The following is a 25,361-nucleotide window of genomic DNA, read 5'->3' on the forward strand; positions in this document are numbered from 1 at the left end:
GCGGCCTGCTCGACTGTTACTTCCGGTGTGTGTATATCCATCACGTGATTTTGATTGTACCCATTGATTCGTGGGGTTATTTGATAAGGTGAATTAAAATGTATATTTATAAAATTTTAAATTGGTCCACATTGAGGTCTAAACAGTGAAATTTTATAATTTGTTTAATCATCAAAATTGTGATGTTTGGGTTCTTTGATGTGCTGAATTTAACCATGTATTTAGATTTTAGCTATTTGATTATAAAAGGGAATTTTCGAATGTGTTCCTAAACAACAATGATATACTGAGTCAGAAACCTATATATAATATAATGCTGTGGTAAGTATTTAATCACAGTCCAAATTCAGAATTATACCAAGCTTGAATGTTGTGTCTACTTGTCCCATCTGTTCGGGGTTAAACCTCTGCAGTATTATATCAAGCTGTGCTGTACTGCAGTGTGTTTTATTTGCAGTTGTACTCTAAATTTAAGATAGAGGAGATAAGTTGTTTTGAATATGGATACATATTTCGTTCATAATATAACTGGCACACTTAACAAACATTACAAATATCATATAAAAAAGAAGATGTGGTATGATTGCCAATAAGACAACTATCCACAAAAGACCAAAATGACACAAACACAAACAACTATAGGTCACCGTACGGCCTTCAATAATGAGCAAAGCCCATACTATACCATAAGCATATTCTCACGGTAAAAAAAAATCATCAAGCATCTTAATGATGTCAATCCAACAGACCTCATTTGTAGATCACAATGACATTTTATTATTAGAGTAAATGATTTGTTTCAAAAACAATACATCATTGCACTAACTTCGCTTATCTAGAAAACAGTGTTCCTATTTATTGGCTTTATTATAATTTAACTGCAGTGAAAAAGGATGTACTAAGAACAGCTTATATTTACTTAACTTACGTAAAATAAAATATGTTTAGATATTTGTTTCATCCTGGATATCTATCAGTTTTCATTCTTTTTATCTGATTATATCTTCTCTTGAAATAGTAAGTTCTTTCTAACATTACAGTCTTTTGATTTGCCTGTTCCCTGAATTAACATTAGTCTGACTAATTAAAGTTACACACAAAATAGTCCTTAGAAGGGATCGCTAACCACTATAATCATATCCTTTAATGAATTATAATACAACAACAGAGGCGGATTTAGGGGGGGCAGGGGGCCCGCCCCCCCCTTTTTGAGAAAAAAAAATTGGTTTATAATATAGTGAATCACTGAAGCATGAAGGGAGTGGGCCCCCTCTTAGGCAGCCAGCAGGCCCCACTTATGAAAATTTCTAAAAAATGTATTTTGATTCAAGAAAGTCACTAATGTCAATCTATTTAATTACACACTGGTTTCTTTTTCACGAAATAATGATTCTTAACACTTTCACTACTGATTAATTGGAAGAATCCTTGTAAAATTCGGTTGCAATAACTCAAATAACAGATTGACAATTTTTTCAGGGTATATAGATCTAACTGTGCTCAAGGATTTGCATATAAGTCTCACTATAGGTCACTATACAAACCCTTGGTGTGCTGATCACCTCCCCCCCCCCCCCCCCCCCAATTACACTCTTAATCTAGATTCATTAGTTTCAAAGTCATCAGCAAAAAATAAAAAAATAAATTCTTAAAAATCGGCAATTTTTTAGACAGATTGTTATTGAAGAGTTAGACTGTAGTGTTTATTTGTATAAAAAAAATTAAGTGATGTATTGCATTTAATATAAAAAAAATGAATAACAAAATATCAAATATTTGTGTTTTTTTAGAATCAATTTTCAACTTAGCCATTTAAGGGGAGATAGCTCTTTTAGTAAGAAAATAAACTAGAATTACATGGGAATTATTTTTTTACTTGTAGCTATTATTATAGTCCCAGCTTGTAGTAAGGACTAGTAAGACAATTTTTACACCATTTTTAATTTTATTTTCTAAAAGCACATTATTAAACCTATCTTTTCATATTTTATTTAAAAATTCTATTTCGTAGATTTTTTATTTATGAACAAACTGAGAACTATATGCAAATTTGGGTAATTTTGCATGACTTGTAGCTTTAAAATAGCACAATGACCTATACTTTTTTATTATATCTAAAAATAAAAAATCTCTGGTTAAATCTTCATACTCAATTACGAATAGATAGTTTGACACACAAACAAATTTCTGAATACAATGTAATTTTTTCTCCACAAATTTATAAAGAATGTATGAATAAAATCATTCAAATGGCTAAACCTTTTGACCATAATGATTTTAATACGCAAGTTGCTGATTTGTATTCCAACAAAATAATCAACCCCCCTTTTCCCCACAATATCCCTCTTCTGAGTTTAGACTGAGGAGTGCTATCCCCTGTCTTGATACCTACGATCAATAATTTAACCAGATTTGAGACATATTTATCATTGATTCTAAACGAAAATCAAACGAATAAAGTAAAAAAAATAACGTGGCAAAACAGTAATATGACTCGAGTACACCCTCTAAATAATGCATGCAATTACCATGAAATCTATACGGTATACCTCAAAATTATCAAGAATTTTGCAATGACGAAAGATAGATACAATTGTGAATAACGCAATGTTGTCTTTAAATTGTCATGTTTGTTAGAATAAAAATAATTTTCTCTTTATATGAGAAATTGTGTGCAAAGTATTCCTTTGCAGGAGGGATTTTCAATAACAGAAGACGCTTTTATTCAAACGTTTTACCAACCTTGACCAAATGGCGGCAAATTTTGATGACTGGAGATAGAACAGTCAACTTATTATCGAAAATTCGCATCTTTGTCAGTAAAAGACAACTGCAAGAGGGAAAACAATACGTATACCAGATAGAAATAGACCAATTGACATGCAAAACTCGAGGTGACAATCACTTTTAAAAGAACTCGTATGGCATCATGCCATGCATGCTGTATTTGTAAACCAAAATAGTGTTCCCCTAGGATATTATGCATCTATTAATTCCCCCCCCCCCCCCATCTTAGCAAATAATTCTATAAAATTAATAAATACACAAAATACAAAGACAATGTTTGATGGATGGAGTTGGAGATGTATAATACAATAGACCACTTTCGAGTTCATCCGTCACTGGAGAAAACTCGTCAATTATACGCGCCTTTGTGATGTCATTTATCAGATAGAGGGGCTCGCCATTATCCTGCACTATAAAAGTTCAAGTTCATCAAGCGTCTAAGTGATTGTCATTGTGCACTGTAAACTAGAAATAATATTTGTTCTTTAGGTAACTAATCACAATTCCCTATAAATAACAGAAGTGCAGATTGTCAATTATAAATGAGAGTTTGGTTTGCCAAATTATTCCTGCAATATAACTTTATAGTTATTTAACCACTCGCTCAACATTGAAACGGAAGTCATGGTCACACACCTAAACACACGAGTGACGTTCACTAAAACCAAAGTTTTTGACAGAAATGCACCGAACTCGAAAGTTGTCTATTGGTATTATAATGAACTAGGACTTTTGCCATTAGAAACTTTCATAAAAACCAAAACTATGATGTACCTATCTAGATTAAATAATGAAAATATAACCCAACTTCATAATGAAGCCTTTAAATTAACTAAAAGTTTAGATACCAAGGGAACATACTCTTGGTATACTTTTGCAAAAATGTGTCACAAGATAAAAATATTGACATTAAACTTATTGAGGAAACTAATACTTTAAAACAGACTAAAATGTTAAAACCCCAATTAAAAAAAAGTTATATATATCAACTATTATCAAACTCTTATTGATGATAAAATAAATAACTTAAATGAAAATAATAAAATATATCTATATAAATTTCTTAAATCTAATATAAATAACCAAATGCAATACTACCTATCACACCCAAGTAAAGAGACAAGAAAAATGTTAAACAAATTTAGAATAAGCGATCATTGTCTCTTCATAGAAACTGGACGATATACCAAAATACCACGAAATGAAAGAAAATGTAAAATATGTAATATCTTGGACAATGAATTTCATTTTTTCTTCAACTGTAAAATAAATAAAAATAAAAGAGAAATCTTTCTAAAATATTATATACAAAAATATGTAAATTTTAATACACTTAATTTTACTGATAAACTCGTGATAATACTTAATTCATCAACACCAAATGATGTAAAAGCAGCTGTTTCTTTTATTAAAGAGTCATTAGAACTGAGGAAAGGAGAACAGTAACTGTTTTTATCATATTTCTTATAATATTGTCGAGTTTTAATTATGTTTCATTATGTTTGTTTGTCAATGTATTTGCTACAACCAAAATTGGTTTTTGTATGTTTTGCAAATAAAGATATATATATACATGACTGATGGAGTGTCAAAAAAAAAAAAAAAAAGGGAAGTTATAAAAGTTGGGCACTATATATAGTTCTAATGATTACTGATACATTTTAGTCTGTACTGTTCCCCCTGTATTAGTCCACCCACTTTTCAGTGTGAATATCATTAAATTGTCAATTAATCCAATGCACTTTCATAGACAATGTTTGAGTTGCATTTTTGTCCAAACTCTGGATTTAAAGCTCATTAGAGCTTATGTTTGTCTATGATTATATACCTTGCAGACTTTAAATAAAGCTTATTGATTATTATTATTATCAGAGAACATCATTCCTGCTTTTAGGGGCAAAGTCACTTCCTTTCGAAACCATGATGAGCAATCAGTTGGAAAACTATGATGCTACATTGCATGAATTATTCAGCAAATTGAATTTTTCGTAATTCACATTCAGCACTGCTGTCATTCGGGCATTGTGATTAAGTACCTACAGAACAAACATTATTTCTATTTTATCCTGCACAACGACAATCACTAAGATGTTTGATAAACGTGAATAGTGCATATAGATTAGACCGTTGGTTTTCCCGTTTGAATGGTTTTACACTAGTAATTTTGGGGCCCTTTATAGCTTGTTGTTCGGTGTGAGCCAAGGCTCCGTGTTGAAGGCCGTACTTTAACCTATAATGGTTTAATTTTTAAATTGTTATTTGGATGGAGAGTTGTCTCATTGGCACTCACACCACATCTTCCTATATCTATAGATACAGGTCTTGTAAATGACGTCATATGATAAAGACGCATATAATTGTTGAGAGTTGTAACTGGAAACTTTATCAATGGAAATTTAAAACTGAATAGATTTTTCAGTTCTCACTTTCTTGAGAAAAAATCTTAGTTCTGTCACAACAAAAAAAAATGTAGAATGACCCTAGCCTGCAGTTCAGTAGCTAGTGGTCCACAATTAAAATTTTAAGAATATTGTATATAATTCAGTTGAATTTTAGATAATTATCTTTCAGCTTCAAACACATGTTTTGATTTAGAAGGTGCAGATCTCTTCCATTGGTCCAAATTGACTCCATGATGAATTCTTAGCTAAGGAAATGAAATAACATTAAACAACAATTGATTTCAATATTGTCAACCTTTCTACATGTTCTAGCTGTTCTTTTGTATGCAACTATATTGGCATTTGCAAGTCTGTGTTCCATGGAGATTTTAACCCCACCCCCTCATCATGGTTCATTGACTGAAACTTTTTCATAGTTTAAAAGGTTATGTTTGTGTCATTTCCAAGGAGGTTGTTTAGCCATGTCATGGTTTTATTGACTGAATATTTGCATAATTTATAACATGCCAGAGTTTTGCTCTTTTTATTTCAACATTTGCATAATTTAAATTACCAAAAGGCAAGATATATCTCTGTGTTAACAGTTTATTTAATATATGAAATTAATTCATTCTGTAATAGAATTGCATGCTCATTTTTATAATTCTATTTCAGAAAAGAATAGAACCACTTCAATATGTTTGGTAGATTAATGTCCAAAGTATTTGGTAAGTAAATTGACCATTAAAACTAAATTATTACAAAGAAAGTAGATTTACTTTAACTTTAGCTAACACACACATCAGGTTACTACTATTCATTGTGTCTCAAGGCAAGAGGTTTCCTGATAGTCCATGTTTAAACAATAAAAAAATAAAAATTTACCAACTAAGAAATAGTTTTGAAACAGCTCACAGCAGAGTAAGTGCCAAATGTTAGTAAGGGCAATGCCAAAAGACAAAAAAAATGAAAATGAAAAGAGTTTCAGGGAAAAGAGTTATACTAAACAGGAAAAAGGAGACACTATTAGACAACTATTTTGTATTGTCAAGGCACAGGACTGTAAAGCTTATCTCTTAATGACACAGACACTTCTATTGGTCAAAGAGAAGCCAAAGATACCACAGGGATATTCAAACTCACAAGTAAAAAAAACAAACCATAACAACACGATGGCTAAAAGTCAAACAAACAACAGTTCACATAACACATATAAAATTGAAGACTGAGCAACAAGAACTCCACTGAAAACTATGAATGATCTTGGGTAATCCCCTTGGAAAAATTAATTATGTCACAAGTTGCATTGCATTTGTTATCATGCCTTCATTTCACAAAGATACAGATAAAATATTTAGTGATCAGATTTTTTTTTTTTTTTTCGTTATTGTTTTTTGGACAGATATAATATATGCAACTCCAGGTACATAGGAACTCTGTTCTTTGATAATTGTTTTAAATCTGAAATCAGCAATACATTAAAACCCGCAGGATTCAATAACCTTTCAAGATTTCCATGTTTATAAATTGATTATTTTGTGGTTAATCATTATCCGACAATAGTGACTGATATGAAATGTAGAATTGATTTGGAAGGACCTCTTATAGAAAGAAATATACCATAACTTTTTCTAGGGATTGAAAAGAAAACAGATGAAAGTTCTTCAAAAGAAAGAAGGCATTCATTTGAAGATACAAGCCCACGTAAACATCATACAAGGTCAAAAGGGAAGAGAAGGTCCACTCCAGAAGCAAAAAGACAAAGAAGTGAGGAACCTCCACTTGGTAAGAAAAAGTCTTCCAGGATTTTCTAGATGAGTTGAAGACTTATTATTGGCCTTTGGCTGTTTTCTGTTAATTCATGTGTCAGATTTTTCTTTCTTTGACACATTCCCCATTTCCATTCTCAATTTTAGCCTTACAATTAGAAGAGTAGGTCATACTAGTAAGATGAAATCTAGTCCTGAAAGAAAGAAAAAAAAGAGAAGAAAAGTGATCTTCTACTCTGTCAGAAAAATTGTAATTCTTAGACAAATCTAGACAAAATTAGATTTAAATACGCTATATGACCTGAGATTTCAATCTTCAATGCAGGTTATGACCTGCATTATCATCGTCACAGGTTGACAGGTATGAAATACAAAACAATATGTCAAAACTGATAGTGATAGTAGTAGACAAAAGAAGAGGAAAAAAAGACATTATTATTGTTTTCTTAAAAATTTGGCATCAAATTTATTGTCCATCTCTTAATACTGTGTTAAAAACTTTGTTTAATTGCAGCTTTTTCAAATGTAAAAATTGAAGAAGGAGCTTCAAAGGGAGATAACTCTGTAGATCGTAGTCCTGACTCTGAAAAGTCATCATGGATAAATGTGGAAATAAAACCACCCTCAGTTAACCTACAAGAATGTAGTACAAGTATGTATTAAATTTTAAGATACTTTTAATGCTATGGCGTATAGCACTCTTTGTAACCCAGACCTTTTGTCATTCTGAAAATCCTTTGTATGTTATCTATTGAAATACATTTTAGATAGTTGAAAATCAACAATGGGTTTCAAGAGGACAACCATTTGACTAGCAAAGAACATAGAAGTTGTGTGTGAAAAAGTGCATTTCATTATTGAGATGTTTTAACAAAATATTAAATTATAAAAATGATTAAATATATTTTTTTTTTTAGCTCACCTAGGCCAAGTGAGTTTTTCTCATCACTTGGCATCCGTCATCTGTCTTCGTTAACTTTTACAACAATCTTCTCCTCCAAAACTACTGGGCCAAATTTTACCAAACTTTGCCACAATCATCATTGGGGTATCTTGTTTAAAAATTATGTACTGTGACCCTGCCAACCAACCAAGAAGGCCACCATGGCTAGAAATAGAACATAGGGGCAAAATGTAGATTTGGCTTATAACTCTGAAACCGAAGCATTTAGAGCAAAGCAGACATGGGTTAAATTGTTAATCAAGTCAAGATCTATCTGCCCTGAAATTTTCAGATGAATCGGATAACAGGTTGTTGGGTTGCTGCCTCTGAATTGGTAATTTAAAGGAAATTTTGCCGTATTTGGTTATTATCTTGAATATTATTGCGCACCCTATTGAACCTTTCCATAGATTCACCTGCAAGTTACCTGTCCATTTAAACTTTTGGCAGTTCTATTGTCCCATTGAACAAATACAACAGGTATTGTTCTCTGTATAGTTTATTCACTCAGACCTTTAAATTTCTTCTAACTGAAATCTATCACTCATTGATTAATCCACCTGAGTAAAATGTTTATCTGCTAAACTGGTAGAAATTACATGTTGGCTATTAGTATTAAAACTGTATATGAGTTTGAATGTAGTATATTTTCAAACTGTTGAATGTAAACACTGATTCAAACATTTAATAAAAGTTGATTTCTGAAAAAAATCAACATTGTTTCTTTTTCCAAAAAAAAATTGATAAAAAAAACCTAAAAATGCAATGGAATGTCGATTTTTATATATGAAGGCCTCCTTAAAAGTATTCTATAACTAAACATATACTAAAAGATGCAAATTTTCATACGAACAATACTTTTTTTTTTAAAACAAACTTTTTATGGTTAAATTGTTATCTATTTTGAACAGATTGAAAAAAATATAATAAATGTTTAATAAACATGAAATCACAGGCATTTTTTTTTTATGTGAAACAAGTAATTTCTATCAGTTTAGCAGGTAAACTTTTTACTCTGGTAGATTAATCAATGAGTGATAGATTTCTCTTAGAAGAAATTTAAAGGTCCTGGTGAATAAACTATACAGAGAACAATACCTGTTGTATTTGTTAGATGGGACAATAGAACTGCCAAAAGTTTAAATGGACAGGTAACTTGCAGGTGAATATATGGAAAGGTTCAATAGGGTGCGCAATAATATAAATAGTGATAAATTGTAAACAACAATAATGTTCAGAAAAGTAAGATCAACAAATGAGTCCACATGAACAAATTGGTCAGTTGACTCCTTAAGGAGTTATTGCCCTTTACGGTCAATTTTTAGCAATTTTCATAAATTTTGTAAATTTTAACAAAATATTATCCTTTGTAGCTGATGAGCAAAGTTCATTATATATAGAGATAATTGTAAGCAACAAAAAATTCAGTAAAGTAAGATCTACAAACACATCGCCATCACCAAAACACAATTGTTGTCATTGTTGCCCTTGTTATTCATAAAATTATTGTTGCGCACATTCTAGTAATTTTATCTTATCTCACATTTAACCCTTAGACTGCTACGCGCAACTATTGTCGTTTCGATAAGACAGTCCTCTACTGCTAGTCGCGACTATAGTCGTTTTCCGAAACTCGTTTCTTTACACAGTTACCATGGAATGGGCGGAGTCAATATTCATGAGATTGCAGCAGTTTCGACTTGTATGGATTCTGATTGGTTAAAAATCTGTGTTCTTTCGAGTGTCTCTTGACTTTTAATCAGGTATAAGCGATAAAACCGAAAGTGAAAATTTTTGATGAAAAAAGTGACAAAATGGCAGATATTATTTGGAGAAATGGCCAACACGTTCAGAAGTATTTCAATGATTTCGATTTAACAGCGGCGGCCGATTAAAAGGATTTGGACGAAAACCGAAGATATAATAGACAGAAATAGAAACATTCTATCAAAACTGCAAACAGGAGACTTTTAAAGCGAGAATTACGGTGATTCCCAGACCTTGTTCAAAATGGATGACATGAAACAAGATTTGCGATGTTTATCATTTCGCCTTTCAAATGTGAACCAATATTGACTGACATCGATAGACCCAAACTTTAAGTTTGTCAAGATTATATATTGATGAAAGCTTTAACAATGAACTTGTCGTATAAATATATTTGTACATGGAAGTAAAAGTCGGCGCAGTGAAAGTTGGAGGAAAATACCGGAAAATATTTGCATAAAAAAGGCCGTTGGTCTATGAAGAAACTTTTATTTTTTAATAATCTCAATGGAACTTAGTTCTTAAAAGAGATTTTTAACTATATTGGTTCAATTCTGAAGTCATGGATACTTTTACATTGATGGATTCGTTATTAAAACATGAAAAAATAAGTTTACCTTTGTTTACCTCTATTTGCACCTGTACAGGTAAAAAATGACCAGAGATTCACACAAAAATAAAATAAATAAAAAATACAGAATCTAACAATACTTTTTTAAATAACTTTTATTGATGAACATTCAATATTTACAAAGATACAACAATTGTTAGTGAACATGTTTATTTCATCAGTGATTAAAATTTTACTCAGCATTACACAAAAGTACAATAGAAATCATTGCAGCAGTCTAAGGGTTAATGGTTTAGATTTGAAGGAGCACAGTTTATTCTTTTTGGTTGGGCTTACCATGATTTGAATACTTCCTTAAAACAGGGCCGTTTTATATATTGTGGGTTTCCATAGTTGCTGATTTATACTAATGAAACCAAGGATCAACTGATCAAGGTTACTCTCCAGATCATGTCAAAGGTCATAATGACCCACTAGGCAATTGAAAATGATAACCTGTATTCTAATTATTAAAATTTTGTGTTTTATAATCTTAAAGTCATAAGAAACCGGTGACCGGTGAAAAATAATGTTCTTCAAATTCTTGAACCAATACATACAAACATCATAAACTTAGTCTTCTGTGCATGAATTTATCGTTTTTTTTGCATAAATTTTGTAAAATCGTCAATTCGTTTTTCAATCATTCAGTGTTGTTGTGAAAATATGGCAAGCAATTAAAGTTCGTGTTTTGAAACCGAGGTTTAACGATTGTCACCTGTTTGTCAACAATTAGAGAGCCGTGGTGTAGTGGTTAGTGCATCGGACTACTAACACAAAGGTTCCTGGTTCCATTCCCGTTTGGGATGAAAATTTCAGGAACTCAATTGTCGGCTCTCCCTTGACACCATCTGCGAGTATGGTCTTAAGGAAACGATGATAGTCCGTCGGACGGGGACGATAAATGGCTGACCCGTGTTAAGAGAGAGCCATATCTCTTGCACGTTAAAGACACCCTTGTAGATTTCGAAAAAGAGTAGGCTAATGCCGTTACAAGGCAGCACTCGCACCAGCAAAGTGGAAAGGGATTAATATAAGTTGTAAAACTTGTTTCCCAATCCACTATAAACAAATATGTTTAAACTAATCAACAAAAAATCAACAAAAAGCATGGGAATTGAGCACGTGTTTAACATGTAAATTCAGATAAAAGTTTATTTTAAGGACATCCATGCATATTGCTATCACCGGATTTTTACGAGATTGGTCACATTGAGGACACTTTGCATACGGAAAATATGTCAGGGGGGAGGGGAAGCAGGAAGCAATTAAAATAAAGTAAATTTCTTCTAAATATGAATAAATTAAAGAATTTTCTTCAGGAAAAAGTATATGTACATAAGTTTTATAATGAAAACTTTCTATTGAGTTTAATATAAAAAAAACATCTGCATTATACTTTTTAATTTGAGGTTTCTTATGACTAAGTTTTAAAAATCAAAAACATTTAAGTGAATGAGTGTTTCTGTTTGTTGTATGTTGAACCCAAATAATCTTTATTTACATTTAGAATGTTGGGTGTCGTATGTTGAACCCAAATAATCTTTTTATTTACATTTAGAATGTTGGGTAATTTCATAAATGACCTCTTTTAAGCCCCTAGTTCTAATTGTGATATTCAAAATTATGAAGGTAATGGAGAGACGATAATTAACTAGTTCATGATCATGAACAACTCTTTACTGTCTATTTTGCACCTGTTTCTCATATGTTTTTCACACCTATAGTAAAAATAACTGTGTCACCAATTAATTGGCTATCAATTGGTTTCAGCTTGTCAATCAATACATTGTCAATCAATACATTGTTTTTACCGCACACTTTCAACCATCATTGTATTGATTATTTGCCCATGAAAGATGCATTTGATTTTGTTAGATATTTAGTATGAAAAACATTCAGTTTAACACTATTCTCACTTAATTGTATTTTTTACAGTGTCATATCCTTTTCATTCTTGGATTTTAGATTTTATTAGTTTTGTATATTTATCATGTTTATATACACAAACCATGTGACTGTGAAAATCAATACACAAAATGAAAATAGTGGGAAATTCAATACAAAATGACAGAAACCTGCTGATAGAGAACAAATCAAACACCAAGTCAGTACTGGTATCTTTTATTTTCAATGTAAACTATTTTCAGAGATCTATTTATGTTTGCCTTCCTCTATTGTATTTCATCAGGAATTCAAATTTTAAACCATATTTTAGGCTAGGATTTGTCCCATCGATCATTCACTAGCTTATAAGATAGTACCCAGTACATCATTTATTTAATAGCTAAATTCTAATGACAATATCCATGCAAACTTTTTGTCTATATAAAAATTCTACCTGGAAACTGAAGGAGTGAAGTAATTCAAGTATGCACCATATGTGATCTACTTGGTTGTTTCTTAATGTCCAGTGGCAATTATTTAAAATAAAATAGACAATAAGGTATAAAGAAGATACATTTGATTAAAAAGATCAACGAGAATAGAGGTTGGGATTTTGGCAGCAGTCCTTTTGCACCAATTACTGTTTTTCAGGGGTATCATTTGCGCTAAAGGAGTAGGTCTGGTCTGTTAAGGGCCAATTTTGACCTCAAATTTAATGTTATTTAAAGAAAGATTTTGAACACTTTCTAAACACTTACCGTGTCCATCCTCAACTTTTATATATGTTGTGTATTATCATCAAATACAGCTTTCATTTCAATATTAAGAACGAACATGAATGTGGCCACTTTCATTCAAGATGGAAACCGTCTAAAATTTAGCTAAAATACCGGTACAAAAATTGTGAAGATTTCAGTAATTTAGCATGACTTAATGATGCTAATACCTGATATATGTGCATTGTATTGTCAAAAACAGCCCATATTTATGTAGCAGAAGCATTTTACTGTCCGATAAATAACTAAAGGTTTACATTTTAACAATTTTGTAAAACTGCTATATTTTTGGGCCAAAAAGGGGTCTTACTGAACCTACTCCTTTTGTTTTTCTAATGTGACAATTGCGCCAATATTCGAAACTCATTTGCACCAATTTACCTGTTCACATATATCTATCATAAATAGTAATGATTGATATTTATTCTTATTTTTGGCTTAACATGCTTAAAAAGTATCATATGTTCGGATATATTTCACCATGAAGATTAGCATCTGGAGAGAAATCACTTGAAATGCATTCAGACAGTCAATATACAGAGAGAGAAGAAAACTTATTGCTGAATATTTGATACAAGTTATGCCAAAAAGAGAAGTAAATAGAAGATTTTGCTGATTGTGTTTTAGTCACAGGTATTGATGACACAGTGTGTTGTTCTGTATTGGATGAAACCTTATCCACCGCAAGATGTACCAGTCATGGAGCAGAAGCATTCCACAGGGATTATTGTGAACTGTTTTATGCATTTCATCCTTCAGTGTTATGTCTTTTTGGACAATATTTGTGAAGACACAAGCTACTACATACTTGAAATTGGGAAAGTACCTATGCAGTCAAGAAGTAAGAGAAAGTATGTTTCAGAAAAAGAAACATTTGCAGTGTAAACTGCCGGTTCCAAGTCCCAATGAAGGAGGAGGGAAGTAATTTTCCTCTAATTGGCGCAAATGATGCCATTTAATTTTAAAACAGGTGGCGCAAACGTAGCATTGGAAAAAAAAGTTGTGGTGCAAAAGGACACATTTTTGACACAAACAGATCTCTCCCTGGATTTTGGTCATTTGACCAATTGAGTATTAATAATTTGCATAGAAATACATCAGGTAAAAATGTCTATTTACAGGTGAGAAGGATCCCACAGCAATGGACACAGATAAATCTGATGATTATATTAAACTGATTCAAAGCAAAACAAATGGAGAATCGGGTAGTCCTGAATGTGTTGTGAGTCCACCAAGTCTAGACCAACCAGTACTTGTAGATGGACCAGCTATGTCAGCATCAACATGGGAAAGTGTGGACACCTCTTCAACTAAAGGTACTCCTTATTCATTTAATTGACCATACATGACCCACATAGGTAGTCAAGGTCATTAAAAACTACCCTCATTGTAGCCTCTTTAATCATTTTAATTTCTATAAAATATTTTATACTTTGGGCAAGATTTCAAATAACCTTTGTTTTCCTATGAATTTTATTTTGTTTTTCATTTTAAAATCCCCTGGTTTTTCTTATACTTATAGATATAAAAAGATGTGGTGTGAGTACCAATGAGACAACTCTCCATCCAAATACCAATTTATAAAAGTAAACCATTTATATAGGTCAATGTATGGCCTTCAACACAGAGCCTTGGCTCACACCGAACAACAAGCTAAAATTAATAGTGTAAAACCATTCAAACTGGAAAACCAAAGGTTTAATGTCAAGTTGTCTTGCCATTTCCACTTGATTTGATCTGACCATTACTCATGTTACTATTTAAAGTAATTTAAACACAGTAATGGCCTGCTTGCTTTCTGTGTTTATTTTTGAACATAACTTCTGTGAGACTTCTTGTATTATCATACATATATTTTATGATGGTTTATAATAGTGTTATATGTTTGTTGAAAAGTTAGATTTGTTTGGGTTAAATTAATGCTATCCCTGAAGACTCAAATTGACATTTGATATATTATAGTATTCATTTCAGAACATGTTTACAAAGACTGTGTTGTCATAGAAACCACATCAGAACATAAAGATAGATTGTCCAAAGAACGTCGACCCCTGCCAGATAATTCAGAGGGCAAAGTTCAACTATCAATAGATAGTTTTATTAAGATAGAGGAAGCTTCTGAAGATATGACTTCGTTTAATGACAAAAACTGGAACAATATGAATGCTAGTGCATTTCTTGATATTGATATGCCAACAGAAAGTGAAAGTAGACGTTTAACTACAAGCTTTGTGCATATTGATCAAAAGGATGTGTTTGGATTGGACGAAAGCAAGAACGATGCTGACTCAGAAGTTAAGGGTGTTTTAGGGGAACTTAGAAACTTGGAAACAGTTGATGAACTATCAATTATCAGCTCTGATAAAAACTCAAATGCAAAAGATGTCAATACATTTGGTGCAAATAGTTCAAAACAGCAATCTGTACATGATAGTATGTCAACAAATGATTGTGGCAATACTGAAGAAGAAAATCAATCCACTGTAGTTCAAAAAACAGAATCCATGATAGAAAATGGGAACTATAATGTTGATGCTGATGCAAAGTATGTTGTACCTAAAATGCCAGTTTCACATGGTCAAGGAGGAAATAAACTGAATAAAAAATTAGAAAAACGAGAAAGATGGAAGGAAAAGAAACGAAAAAGTAAAACACCTGAAAAATCTTTATCTAACAAAGATACCAAATCTAAAGAAGATGTGGGAACAGAAGATAGTTCTAGCTTGCCGCAGGAAAGTGATGGAGTATCTAATGAAGTGGAAAAGAAAATTCTTGCCACAGAAATTAGCACAGATGTAAAAACAGATAGTACAAATATAGAGGAAAATGAGGCAGTAGCAAGTTCAAAGAGGGACGAAAAAGTAGAAGAAAAAAAAGTTGAGCAAACAGATGTAAACACAGGCAAACCTAAGCAGAAATATGTGATTCCAAGCAAAAGAAATAAAGGTTCTACCTCACCCTCAGAAAGGTCAAGAAAAGAAAAAGATCAAATTCCAGAAACAAGACAGGAAAAAAAGGAAGAAATTTATGAAACTGAACCTAAAAATTTTCTAGAGTTTGTTCAGAGAAAGACAGCTAAAGGAGTTATTGTAGATGCTAAAAAACTGATGTTTGAACTGGGATTTCTGAAGGATGTAAAGCAGACGGACATTCATGAGGCTGTGATTGACCAATACAAAATGGCAGCTGATAGAAAGGTAGGTAGAACATTTTAACAGCTTAATATTTGACCAGTCAGTATTTACTTATGGAAAAGGACAAATATTAATCATAGAAAATTTTCAAATTCAACTGCAGTGACCTATACATGTATAGTTGTTAACTCTCTGCATTATTTGGTCTCGGGTTGTAAGTTGTCTTATCAGCAATTATACCACATCTTATTTTTGTATTTTCCTGTAACATGTGTAAAAAGACTGAATTTAATAGTTCAAACTACCGTATAGCGGGTTATTTTCGCTTATTTTCGCGGATAGAACAAAATCGCCAAAATAAATTCCGCCAATTTAAAAGTGTACATGCAAAGGTAATGTTAGAAATGTTGAATCCGCCAAAATAATAACCGCCAAAATTTTTCGTATACCTTATTCAATGAAAATCGCGAAAATAATCCGCTATACGGTATATCATTTTTAAAAGTGTAAAATTTTAAGATTTGTTTGAAATTTCACATAGATATTGTCAAAATTATATTGTTCAAAGATAAACGATAGTGGATATTTTGTAAGAGTCGGGAAGAGTTTCTTGGTAAAAGGTATTTGTAGTGTTGATAACTGGTATATACTTTATTAGTTGAATTTTGAAGGACATGATATGATAAAAAAACGAAATGTGGTGTTATTAACAATGAAACTAAACAAAAGTAAATACTAAACCTGCCAGTACTGTAATTTGAAGTTTTGATTTATATCTAAAGAAAGATTATATATGATTGTACCATTATTTCAGTTTTAGACATTATTTCTGTTTATTTCAGTTTCATTATTGGATAAAACAAGCTCGCTACAATGCAGAACTTATTTTCACCCAAGATTGGATTGAAGAGTAAGTAACTTATGTATAAAAGAGATATGTGACGCAGAGAGAAAGAAACAAAGCTTTGTAGCCAACATGTTTCCATAGTAATATATTTGAGACCTAAGATAAAATATTGTTTGTTCCCCCAATCCTGACCGACCCTCCAAAAACAGCTAGACTCATAATATTTTATTGTCAAAACTATGTCAAATATTATTTTATTCATTTCTTATTTTGAGGCTTGCAGGATCGCCCAATATTGTTCAAGCTTTATGGAAAAAATGAAATTATTTCCCTACCTACCTTCCCACATCTGGCTTGGCAGTGTCGGGATTGGGAAAACAAACAATATATTAATTTAGGCCTGACTTATTAGGGAGGAACGTAGTAAGGTTCAAAAGAAATAAACACAAACTCAGAGCTGCCAAGTTACATCCTGCAATATCAGCTGTAACTCCCACAAACACAAAATACCTGACAGCAATTTGAACAATTCAGGATAATGTTGATATACTTGTCTTTAATTTAATTTTGGATGTAATGCATCTTCTAAATTGCTGACAGGGTTTTGTCCTGATTGGCTGACAGTGTATTGTCTATCAGCTCATGGACATTATTTTTCCATGATTTACACTGGCTTAAAATGGAATTCAGAATTAAATTATAAAGAATGACTAATATTGTTTTTGTCTATTCGAAATAACATCAAACATGTCGGGTCAAAATAGTAACTTTTCTCAAACAGACATTCAGAGTAATTTTCCTGATGGTGAGGAACCTAAAATAAAGTTTAAATATGTTTTATATAAAGCATGGTTTAAATATTCAAATATATAGTTAGGAACATTTAACGTGAGCACATCATTATCTTGCTTTATGATGTTGGTTTTGCTTATTGTTGAAGTATGTAGTGACCTGATGTTGTTAACATCATTGTCATGATGTCTTAGGTACTGTAAATTCAGAAATATTGCGAGGTTTTTATTATTGCGAAAAATGCGACAGGGTTATAGTCGCAATAATTTGAACTCGCATTTTGAAATTTTGTATATGAATTAAAGAGGACTTTGCACCATATCTCAATAATAAAATTAGCATTGAAGTCCAAAATGACAAAATCGCAATAATAAATGCACGCAATAATTTCTGAATTTACAGTAGATAGTAAATGTATTGCCTAGAAGTGGGAGATATCACTATGTTGACAGTTTATCTAATGCATTTTGTTTGTGTTTATAGGAATTTACCATCATTAGAAGGAAACAGAGAGAAAAAGTCAGACTGGAGAAAGAAAAAACAAGAAAAGTAAGTACACTGTGTAAGAAGCAAGAAAAAAAAAAAAATTCTATACAAGATTAGTCCTCTTGGGATGGTATGGTCTTCAACAATGAACAAAGCACACAGAGCATTATATGGATGATTATTATTATTATTATAAAATTAAGACGATGTGGTATGATTGCCAAAGAGACAACTCTGCATTAGAGACCAAATTGACCCAAAAATTAACAACTATAGGTGACTGTACTGCCTTCAACAATGAGCAAATATATAAAAAAAAGATGTGGTATGGTTGCCAATGAGACAATACTCCTCAAGAGAACCAAATGACACGCAGCAAAACCCATACCGCATAGCTGTAAAAGGCTCCAAATGACATATGTAAAACAATTGAACTAGAAAAATATCGGCCTAATTTATGTACAAAAAATGAACAAAAAAACAAATATGTCGCACATCAACAAACAAAAAACCACACCATTACAGACTCCTGACTTGAGACAGGCACATACATACAGAATCTGGTGGGGTTAAACATATTAGCAGGATCTCAATTCAACAGATGGATACAAATAGAAAGCCTATACAGCATAGTCGCATAAAAGGCCTCAGTAATGACACATAACATAGTTGAAATAAAACTACTTTAAATCTTTTGTTTGTGAGGTTTGCTAAAAAACTTGCAAAGTCAAAATAAAATTTAAAAAAGATCTACATGTAAGATCTTGTGTCTCCTTAGGCATTTAGGGACGACATCAAAAGTTCAATGAAGAATAAAAAAATTAATTCATATAGTTTTTTCACTGACCCCCCTACCCTCCTCTTAAAGTCATAAGAAACGAGTGACCGGTGAAAAATAATGTTCTTCCAATTCTTGAACCAATGCATACAAACATCATAAACTTAGTCTTCTGTGCTCGAATTTATCATTTTTTTCGGGTAAATTTTGTAAAATCGTCAAATTTTTTTTCAACCGGTCAGTGTTGTGAAAATATGGCAGGTAATTAAAGTTTGTGTTTTGTAGCCAAAGTTTAACGATTGTCACCTGTTTGTCAACAATTGACGAAAAATAAACAAAAAAGCATGGAAATTGAGTACATGTTTAACATGTAAATTCAGATAATAGTTTATTTTAAGGACATCCATGCGTATTGTGGTCACCGGATTTTTACGAGATGGGTCACACTGATGTCACCTTGCATACGGAAAATATGTCGGGGGGGGGGGGGGGGGGGGGGAATTGCTTGCTGGAAGGAAGCAATTCAAATAAAGTAAACTTCTTCTAAATATGAATAAATTAAAGAATTTTCTTCAGAAAAATGTATATGTACATAAGTTTCATAATTTAAACTATCCATTGAGTTATAAAAAACATATGCATTATTTTTTTTTGATTTGAGGTTTCTTATGACTTTAACTTAATTTGGGAAAAATTGATTGACCAATAAGGATATATATAAAAATCGATTTTATTTAACCAAAACTTGCAGCTATTTTGACCCCCACCCCCAAACTATTTGACTTAAGTTTTTTATCCTTCATTGATTTTTTGATGTCGTCCCTTAGTTTCTTAATATTTAACAGGATTCATGTTTAAATTTAGTTTCAATAACTCTTTAAAATTGTTCCAGTCTCTTTTAGAATGTTTCAATGATATGGGAATAGGAAGGAATGGTATGCGTCCGATTGCCAATGAGACAGCAATAGGGCTCAACCTACTGGGCAGCAAGGGCTGGTCTTGTGGGTGTTCATGTAGTTACTTTAGTAAATTCATTTGAACTTTGATGGATAGTTGTTTCATTGGCAATCATATCATATCTTCTTTTTATACCAATTAAACAATACAAATATTAAACCGCCTTGAAAAATGAAAAAAACAAATTATAATTCTTTTTTTTCATAAATAATGTTGAGTTTATTTTCAGAAGAAAAAATGGTCATTCAGAGTATGACAGACCTGCTGGTGGTATGTGCAGAGATGTTAGATTAGAAACAGATCCATCTTTACAAGTTGTGCGTGAAAATATTGGAAGTAAATCACTCAATGAAAAGGTAACACATGTTGAAACTGGTCAAAAATTGACTGAAAATACAAAAAAGGAATCGGACATGAAATCTGATAACAAGAATGCAGACAGCAGCCAAAGGTCGTCAGATAGTTCAAGATCATCTCGCATGAAATATAGTGATGTCAGATTGGAAACAAATCCTAATATGATGGTTGTAAGAGAAAATGCTGGATCAAGGTCAAAAGATCAAAAGGAGAAAACTGACAGGTCATTAAAAATGAAATACTCTGATGTCAGATTAGAAACTAATCCTAATATGATGGTTGTTAGAGAAAATGCTGGATCAAGGTCAAAAGATCTGAAGGAGGTGCCTAACAGGTCATCCAAAATGAAATACTCAGATGTCAGATTAGAAACTGATCCTAATTTAAATGTTGTAAGAGAAAATGCTGGATCAAGGTCAAAAGATCAGAAGGAGGTGCCTAACAGGTCATCAAAAATTAAATACTCAGATGTCAGATTAGAAACTAACCCTAATTTAAATGTTGTAAGAGAGAATGCTGGGGATAGGTCAAGGTCATCTAGACTTAAATATACTGACGTTAGACTGGAAACAAATCCAAATCTTACTACTGTTAGAGAAAATGCTGGTGGTAAGACAAAAATGTTGGAGAAGGAATCTGTGAAGGACAATCAGACAAATGAAGAATCTCAGCAAATCAACTCAACAAATATAACTGATGCAGAAGTTAAAGCTGAACAAGGTGAAAATCAGAATGATAATGTAGATATTATGCATGCACATGACCAAATTCAGAACAATAGTACAGATTCTAGTAAAGCCTCATCAGAAACGAGAAAAATTGAGTTGGAATCAGAAAAAGTTCCCACAGAGCTTGAGAATGAATCGGCCACAAAAGAGGGAGACGATACAGAGAAAAGACAGGCCCTATTGATTTGTAATGGTGATTTTCGAAAACCATCAAAAGTAGAAACTTTGCTGAATTATTCTGAGGCTGTAAAATCTGCTGAGAACAAAACTGAAAAGTATGATCTTAAACCAGACGAAAGTGATACTGATGTCAAAAATGAAGTCAGTGGTGCATTGACATCTTTGTTAGCGTTAGTTGAAACTGAAATAACCAAGAAATTTGACGATAATGGAAACCCTATCACTGATAATCAAGGTGAAACCCTTTCAGAGAAGGTAACTACAGTATATGATCAGCAGGGAGAAAACCATGATAGAGAGACAAACAAAAGGAATAGAATGATCGAAGCAAAAACAACTGATATTCAAGGGGAGACAATTACGATTATATCAGAAGTAAATGTTAAAACTGAAGGTGAAGGATTTGTTGTAAAAACAAAAATACACGAGAGTGTGAAATCTGAAACTGGTATCAAATCAGAGACTTCTGATACACTTGATCAGAACAAAGAAAGCAAAGTAACCAAGGAACCAGTTGGACAGGAGAATGATAAACAGAGCTATGCAGCAGCTTTAGGTCTGGTTCAGAGCGAAGAATCACTTCCTTCCCTTGCTCAAAGTGGAGAAACACTTGCACAAAGTGGTGAATCACTACCTTTGCCAACACAGAGTGTTACCCTTGATGAAATCAAATTGGAAAATCAGCAAAAAATAGAAGAATTAGCAGATATCAGTTGTGCATCAGAGCAAAAACTAGAATCAACAGAAAATTTGACATCTGTAAAAACACAATCGGAGACAGTTGAAACAAGTTCTTCTCTTACTCAAAGTGTCATTACACTTGTCAATGAAGTCAGAGAATCGTCAGTACATAAACAAGTAGAAACACTGGCAAAAGAAGTCCAAAATGAAATTCCAGCAGAAATGCCAGCTATTGGATTAGTAAAGATTGACGAAAAAGACAAGACTACAGATGAAAAAGAAACCATTGAGAAAAAATCTTTGCCTTTAACACTTACAGACAGTATTTTCTCATTAGTACAGGAAACTAGAGTCGAAAACACTCAAGAAAAGTTAGAAAGCTTGGTGAAAGGTATGGGAAAAACTAGAGAGACAGATGAGGCTGGCATTATTATATGTGAGGACACTCTGACAGTTCAGGCTGATTATAAGATACAGTTTGAGAGCAAAGAAACTAAATCAGATAAAGTAGAAGATACCAAGACTAAAGTTGTGATCAGCAAGGCAGCAGACGACACTAAAGCATCTGAAGGTCACACTAAGTCAATGATGGATGAAACCAATAAAACAGATCAGAATAAAGTTACATCAGATGTTGTGAAAACAATAGAAAATGTAAGAAAAACATTAATGGACATCACAAAAACTGTGGAAGATGATAGAATAACAATAGAAGATATTACAAAGACAGTAACACATGAAACTTTGAAAACTCCAGAAACCATAAAAACAGGCAATGTCAGAACAGTACAACAAGAGTACAAAACAATGGCAGACGTTATTGAATCAATGGAAGATGTTAAAAACACATTGAAGGATATCACTAAAACAGTGGAGGATGACACGAAAACCATAGCAGATTTGACCAAAACAGTTCAAGATGACATTGAAAAAGAGGCTGACAACACAGCAATGATTGACAATACTAAGACTGAAGGATTGGAGGCAAAACCAACAATAGAGGATACCAGCATATCAACTGAAAACATTGAGTCTGAGGTTATTCAGACTGATATTAAAACCATTGAAAAAGGTTTGAAAGATTTAATCACAGAAATGGCTGCCAAAGAGAAAATTTGTACTGATGATGATGCAGTACAATTGGATTATAGTAATTTACCTACAAATTCCAATGAAATTGGAGAACAGGTCAGAAGGTTATCTCCATTGGGTATGGCTGGAAGTCTGAGTCCTACAATGGTGAGATCATGTGAGTTTCTGTCAAAAGATGGAAATTTAAGTGAAGCAGATTCTTTGGAAAATCTTTCTGTAAAATCAGATGGGGGAAGTCGTTCAAATTCAAAGTCTCAAAGAAAGACAGTTGGTTCAAGAATCCAACAACCAAAATCTTACTCAAGGTCACATGAAACTCCAGATAAATCTTCATTTAAAGAAAGAAACTGGCATGGTACATCAACACCTGGTCGCTATGGTAACAGTCGCCATGATAGTTGTAAACAGCCAGTACATGGATGGTATGATCATTCTCATGGGTCACCTAGACACTATGGACAATATCATTCATATGCAGAAAGTCATGACAAAAGTAATCGAGGAAGAGGATCATATGGGAATACCCCAAGAGGATCATACAGGAAACAGAATTACAATACACCTGATAGATTTCAGCAGACCAATGCCTCGTCATACAAATCACATTCCTATAAAGAAAGTCACTATGTAAAGGAACATAATGGAAAAACAGCTGATAGATTTACTCATGAGAGAAAACAAGGAGGAAGAAGTTATGATAAACAAGAATCTGATAAACAGGGAAGCCATTATAAAGGCAGTGATGTTAGAAAATCAGAAATGGGAGGAGGAATGGAAAAAAAGATAGATAAAGAAAAGGATTATATTACTTCCAGTAAACCAAAAATTATAGACTCTAAGTACAAGTCCTCTGATTCTAGACCAAAAATAGAGAAACAAGAAGAGCACTATTCCAAATTGAGTGAGAAAGTTAGCGGTGATAAGTCTGGAAATCATAGGGAGACACAAGGATCTACTGGTAAAAAGGATACACCTCTTCCAAAGAGTGAAGATATTCCCAATAAAGCATTAGAAAGTAGTCAGGGTTGTGGCGATAAAATGAAATGTTCCTCAGAACAAAAACCACATTTATTAGAAGATACTTCAAAAGAAGCTACTGAGTCTACCAAAGAAGGAAGTCAGCAGCAGGCTCAAGGTAACAGTAAAGGTGCAACTAATTCTCAGAAACAAAAACAGAAAAAGAAAAGGAGGAGCAATGCTAAATATAAGTGGTAGTTGTGTAAATACATTGTATATATATAAAGTGCAGACAGCATAATTGGGGATTAGAACTCAGGGTGATATTTGAGTCTTTTTTAGCGAACTATTTGGTTCTCAGACATCTTAAAATCAGTCACTGCATAGTAATTGTTGAAGTTACAAATTAATAATTCCTTAAAATCTGTATTTGAATATCCTGTTAGTGTAATTTTTTATGTTGAAAATCACAAGAGTTGAGAAAAATCATATTTTTTGTTCCGCAGCGGTTGGTTATAAAGTATATAATATCATACCTGCCAACTTTTCAAAATGCTCATGGGGGTTTTGCGTGCAAGATGGCTGCCATAGTCCTAAACAACCTTCAAGGGGCCTTCAAATACATTTTCATGTTGTTTTTTGGCTTCTTCATACTTTTATAAGCCTAATGGCATTGTAAAATTAATTGTTTTGTTGAAATTGTGGACAAAATTGCTCTTTCAAAATTTCAATTTGGGAGCCTCCATGGGGGAAATCCCCCGCAAATAGTGACATTTGGCAGGTATGTAATATATTTTGATCCCTTGGTCTATTACCACTTTACAGGCATTTTTTTGTTTAACATTATATATTACAATCAAGTGAAGAACAATCCACCACCAACAATGCTTAAGAAAATGTAAATGTATCTGAGAATCATTTAGTTAGTTTTACATGGCCTATATTGGATATTACATGAATTGATTTACATGACTGAATGATTGTAAATGTTTCAGGGTTATAATTGTTTTTTTAATGTGTAAATGTTTCAGGGTTATTAATGTTGTTTACTGTAACATCTTATGTACTTAGGTTTTCAAGGAATAACTTTTGTTAATTGCTTATCCTAGTTCAATTTTAATACATATTTTTGATTTTTTCATAGTAAAAAGCTTGGGAAATAATTGTTCAAAAATGATTTTCTATATTTTAATATTAAATTTGAAAATATTTGTCAGTTTATAATCTTTACAAAGATTGAAGAATATAGATTGCCTGTTTTAGCCTCTTATATTTTTCCAATATATTATGTTTAGACAAATGAGAAACGGTGGTAATATTAGGGAACCTTTAATTTTGATTAACTTGCCAAAGAGGGAAAACCACTTTTCAATTATATCAAAGTATAAACTGCAAGGCTATCTTGTTTTAACTCTTATCCAGAACAGAAGCAGTTTTCATAACAGTTACACA

General features: G+C 32.3%; 2 protein-coding genes across 3 annotated transcripts; both read left to right on the forward strand.

Annotated features, from left to right (window-relative positions):
- Positions 1-2,705: 2,705 nt before the first annotated feature.
- LOC134688008 (uncharacterized) lies at positions 2,706-13,708 on the forward strand. Its single transcript, XM_063548475.1, has 5 exons — positions 2,706-2,894; positions 5,844-5,896; positions 6,804-6,953; positions 7,452-7,589; positions 13,548-13,708. Exons 2-5 carry the CDS (start codon positions 5,866-5,868, stop codon positions 13,706-13,708), a joined length of 480 nt encoding a protein of 159 aa, XP_063404545.1. The 5' UTR covers positions 2,706-2,894; positions 5,844-5,865.
- Positions 13,709-14,042: 334 nt separating this feature from the next.
- On the forward strand, positions 14,043-24,504 carry LOC134687646 (titin homolog). 2 transcript variants are annotated; one of them, XM_063548098.1, is made up of 5 exons: positions 14,043-14,236; positions 14,883-16,117; positions 16,897-16,964; positions 18,177-18,242; positions 20,144-24,504. In XM_063548098.1, exons 1-5 carry the CDS (start codon positions 14,062-14,064, stop codon positions 24,165-24,167), a joined length of 5,568 nt encoding a protein of 1,855 aa, XP_063404168.1. In that variant the 5' UTR covers positions 14,043-14,061; the 3' UTR covers positions 24,168-24,504. The 2 variants fall into 2 exon arrangements, with proteins under 2 accessions (XP_063404168.1, XP_063404169.1); XM_063548099.1 differs by having other exon boundaries at positions 14,895-16,117; positions 20,144-24,503.
- Positions 24,505-25,361: the final 857 nt, after the last annotated feature.

Source organism: Mytilus trossulus, chromosome 10, assembly GCF_036588685.1.
Source record: "Mytilus trossulus isolate FHL-02 chromosome 10, PNRI_Mtr1.1.1.hap1, whole genome shotgun sequence".
Lineage (NCBI taxonomy): Eukaryota > Metazoa > Mollusca > Bivalvia > Mytilida > Mytilidae > Mytilus > Mytilus trossulus.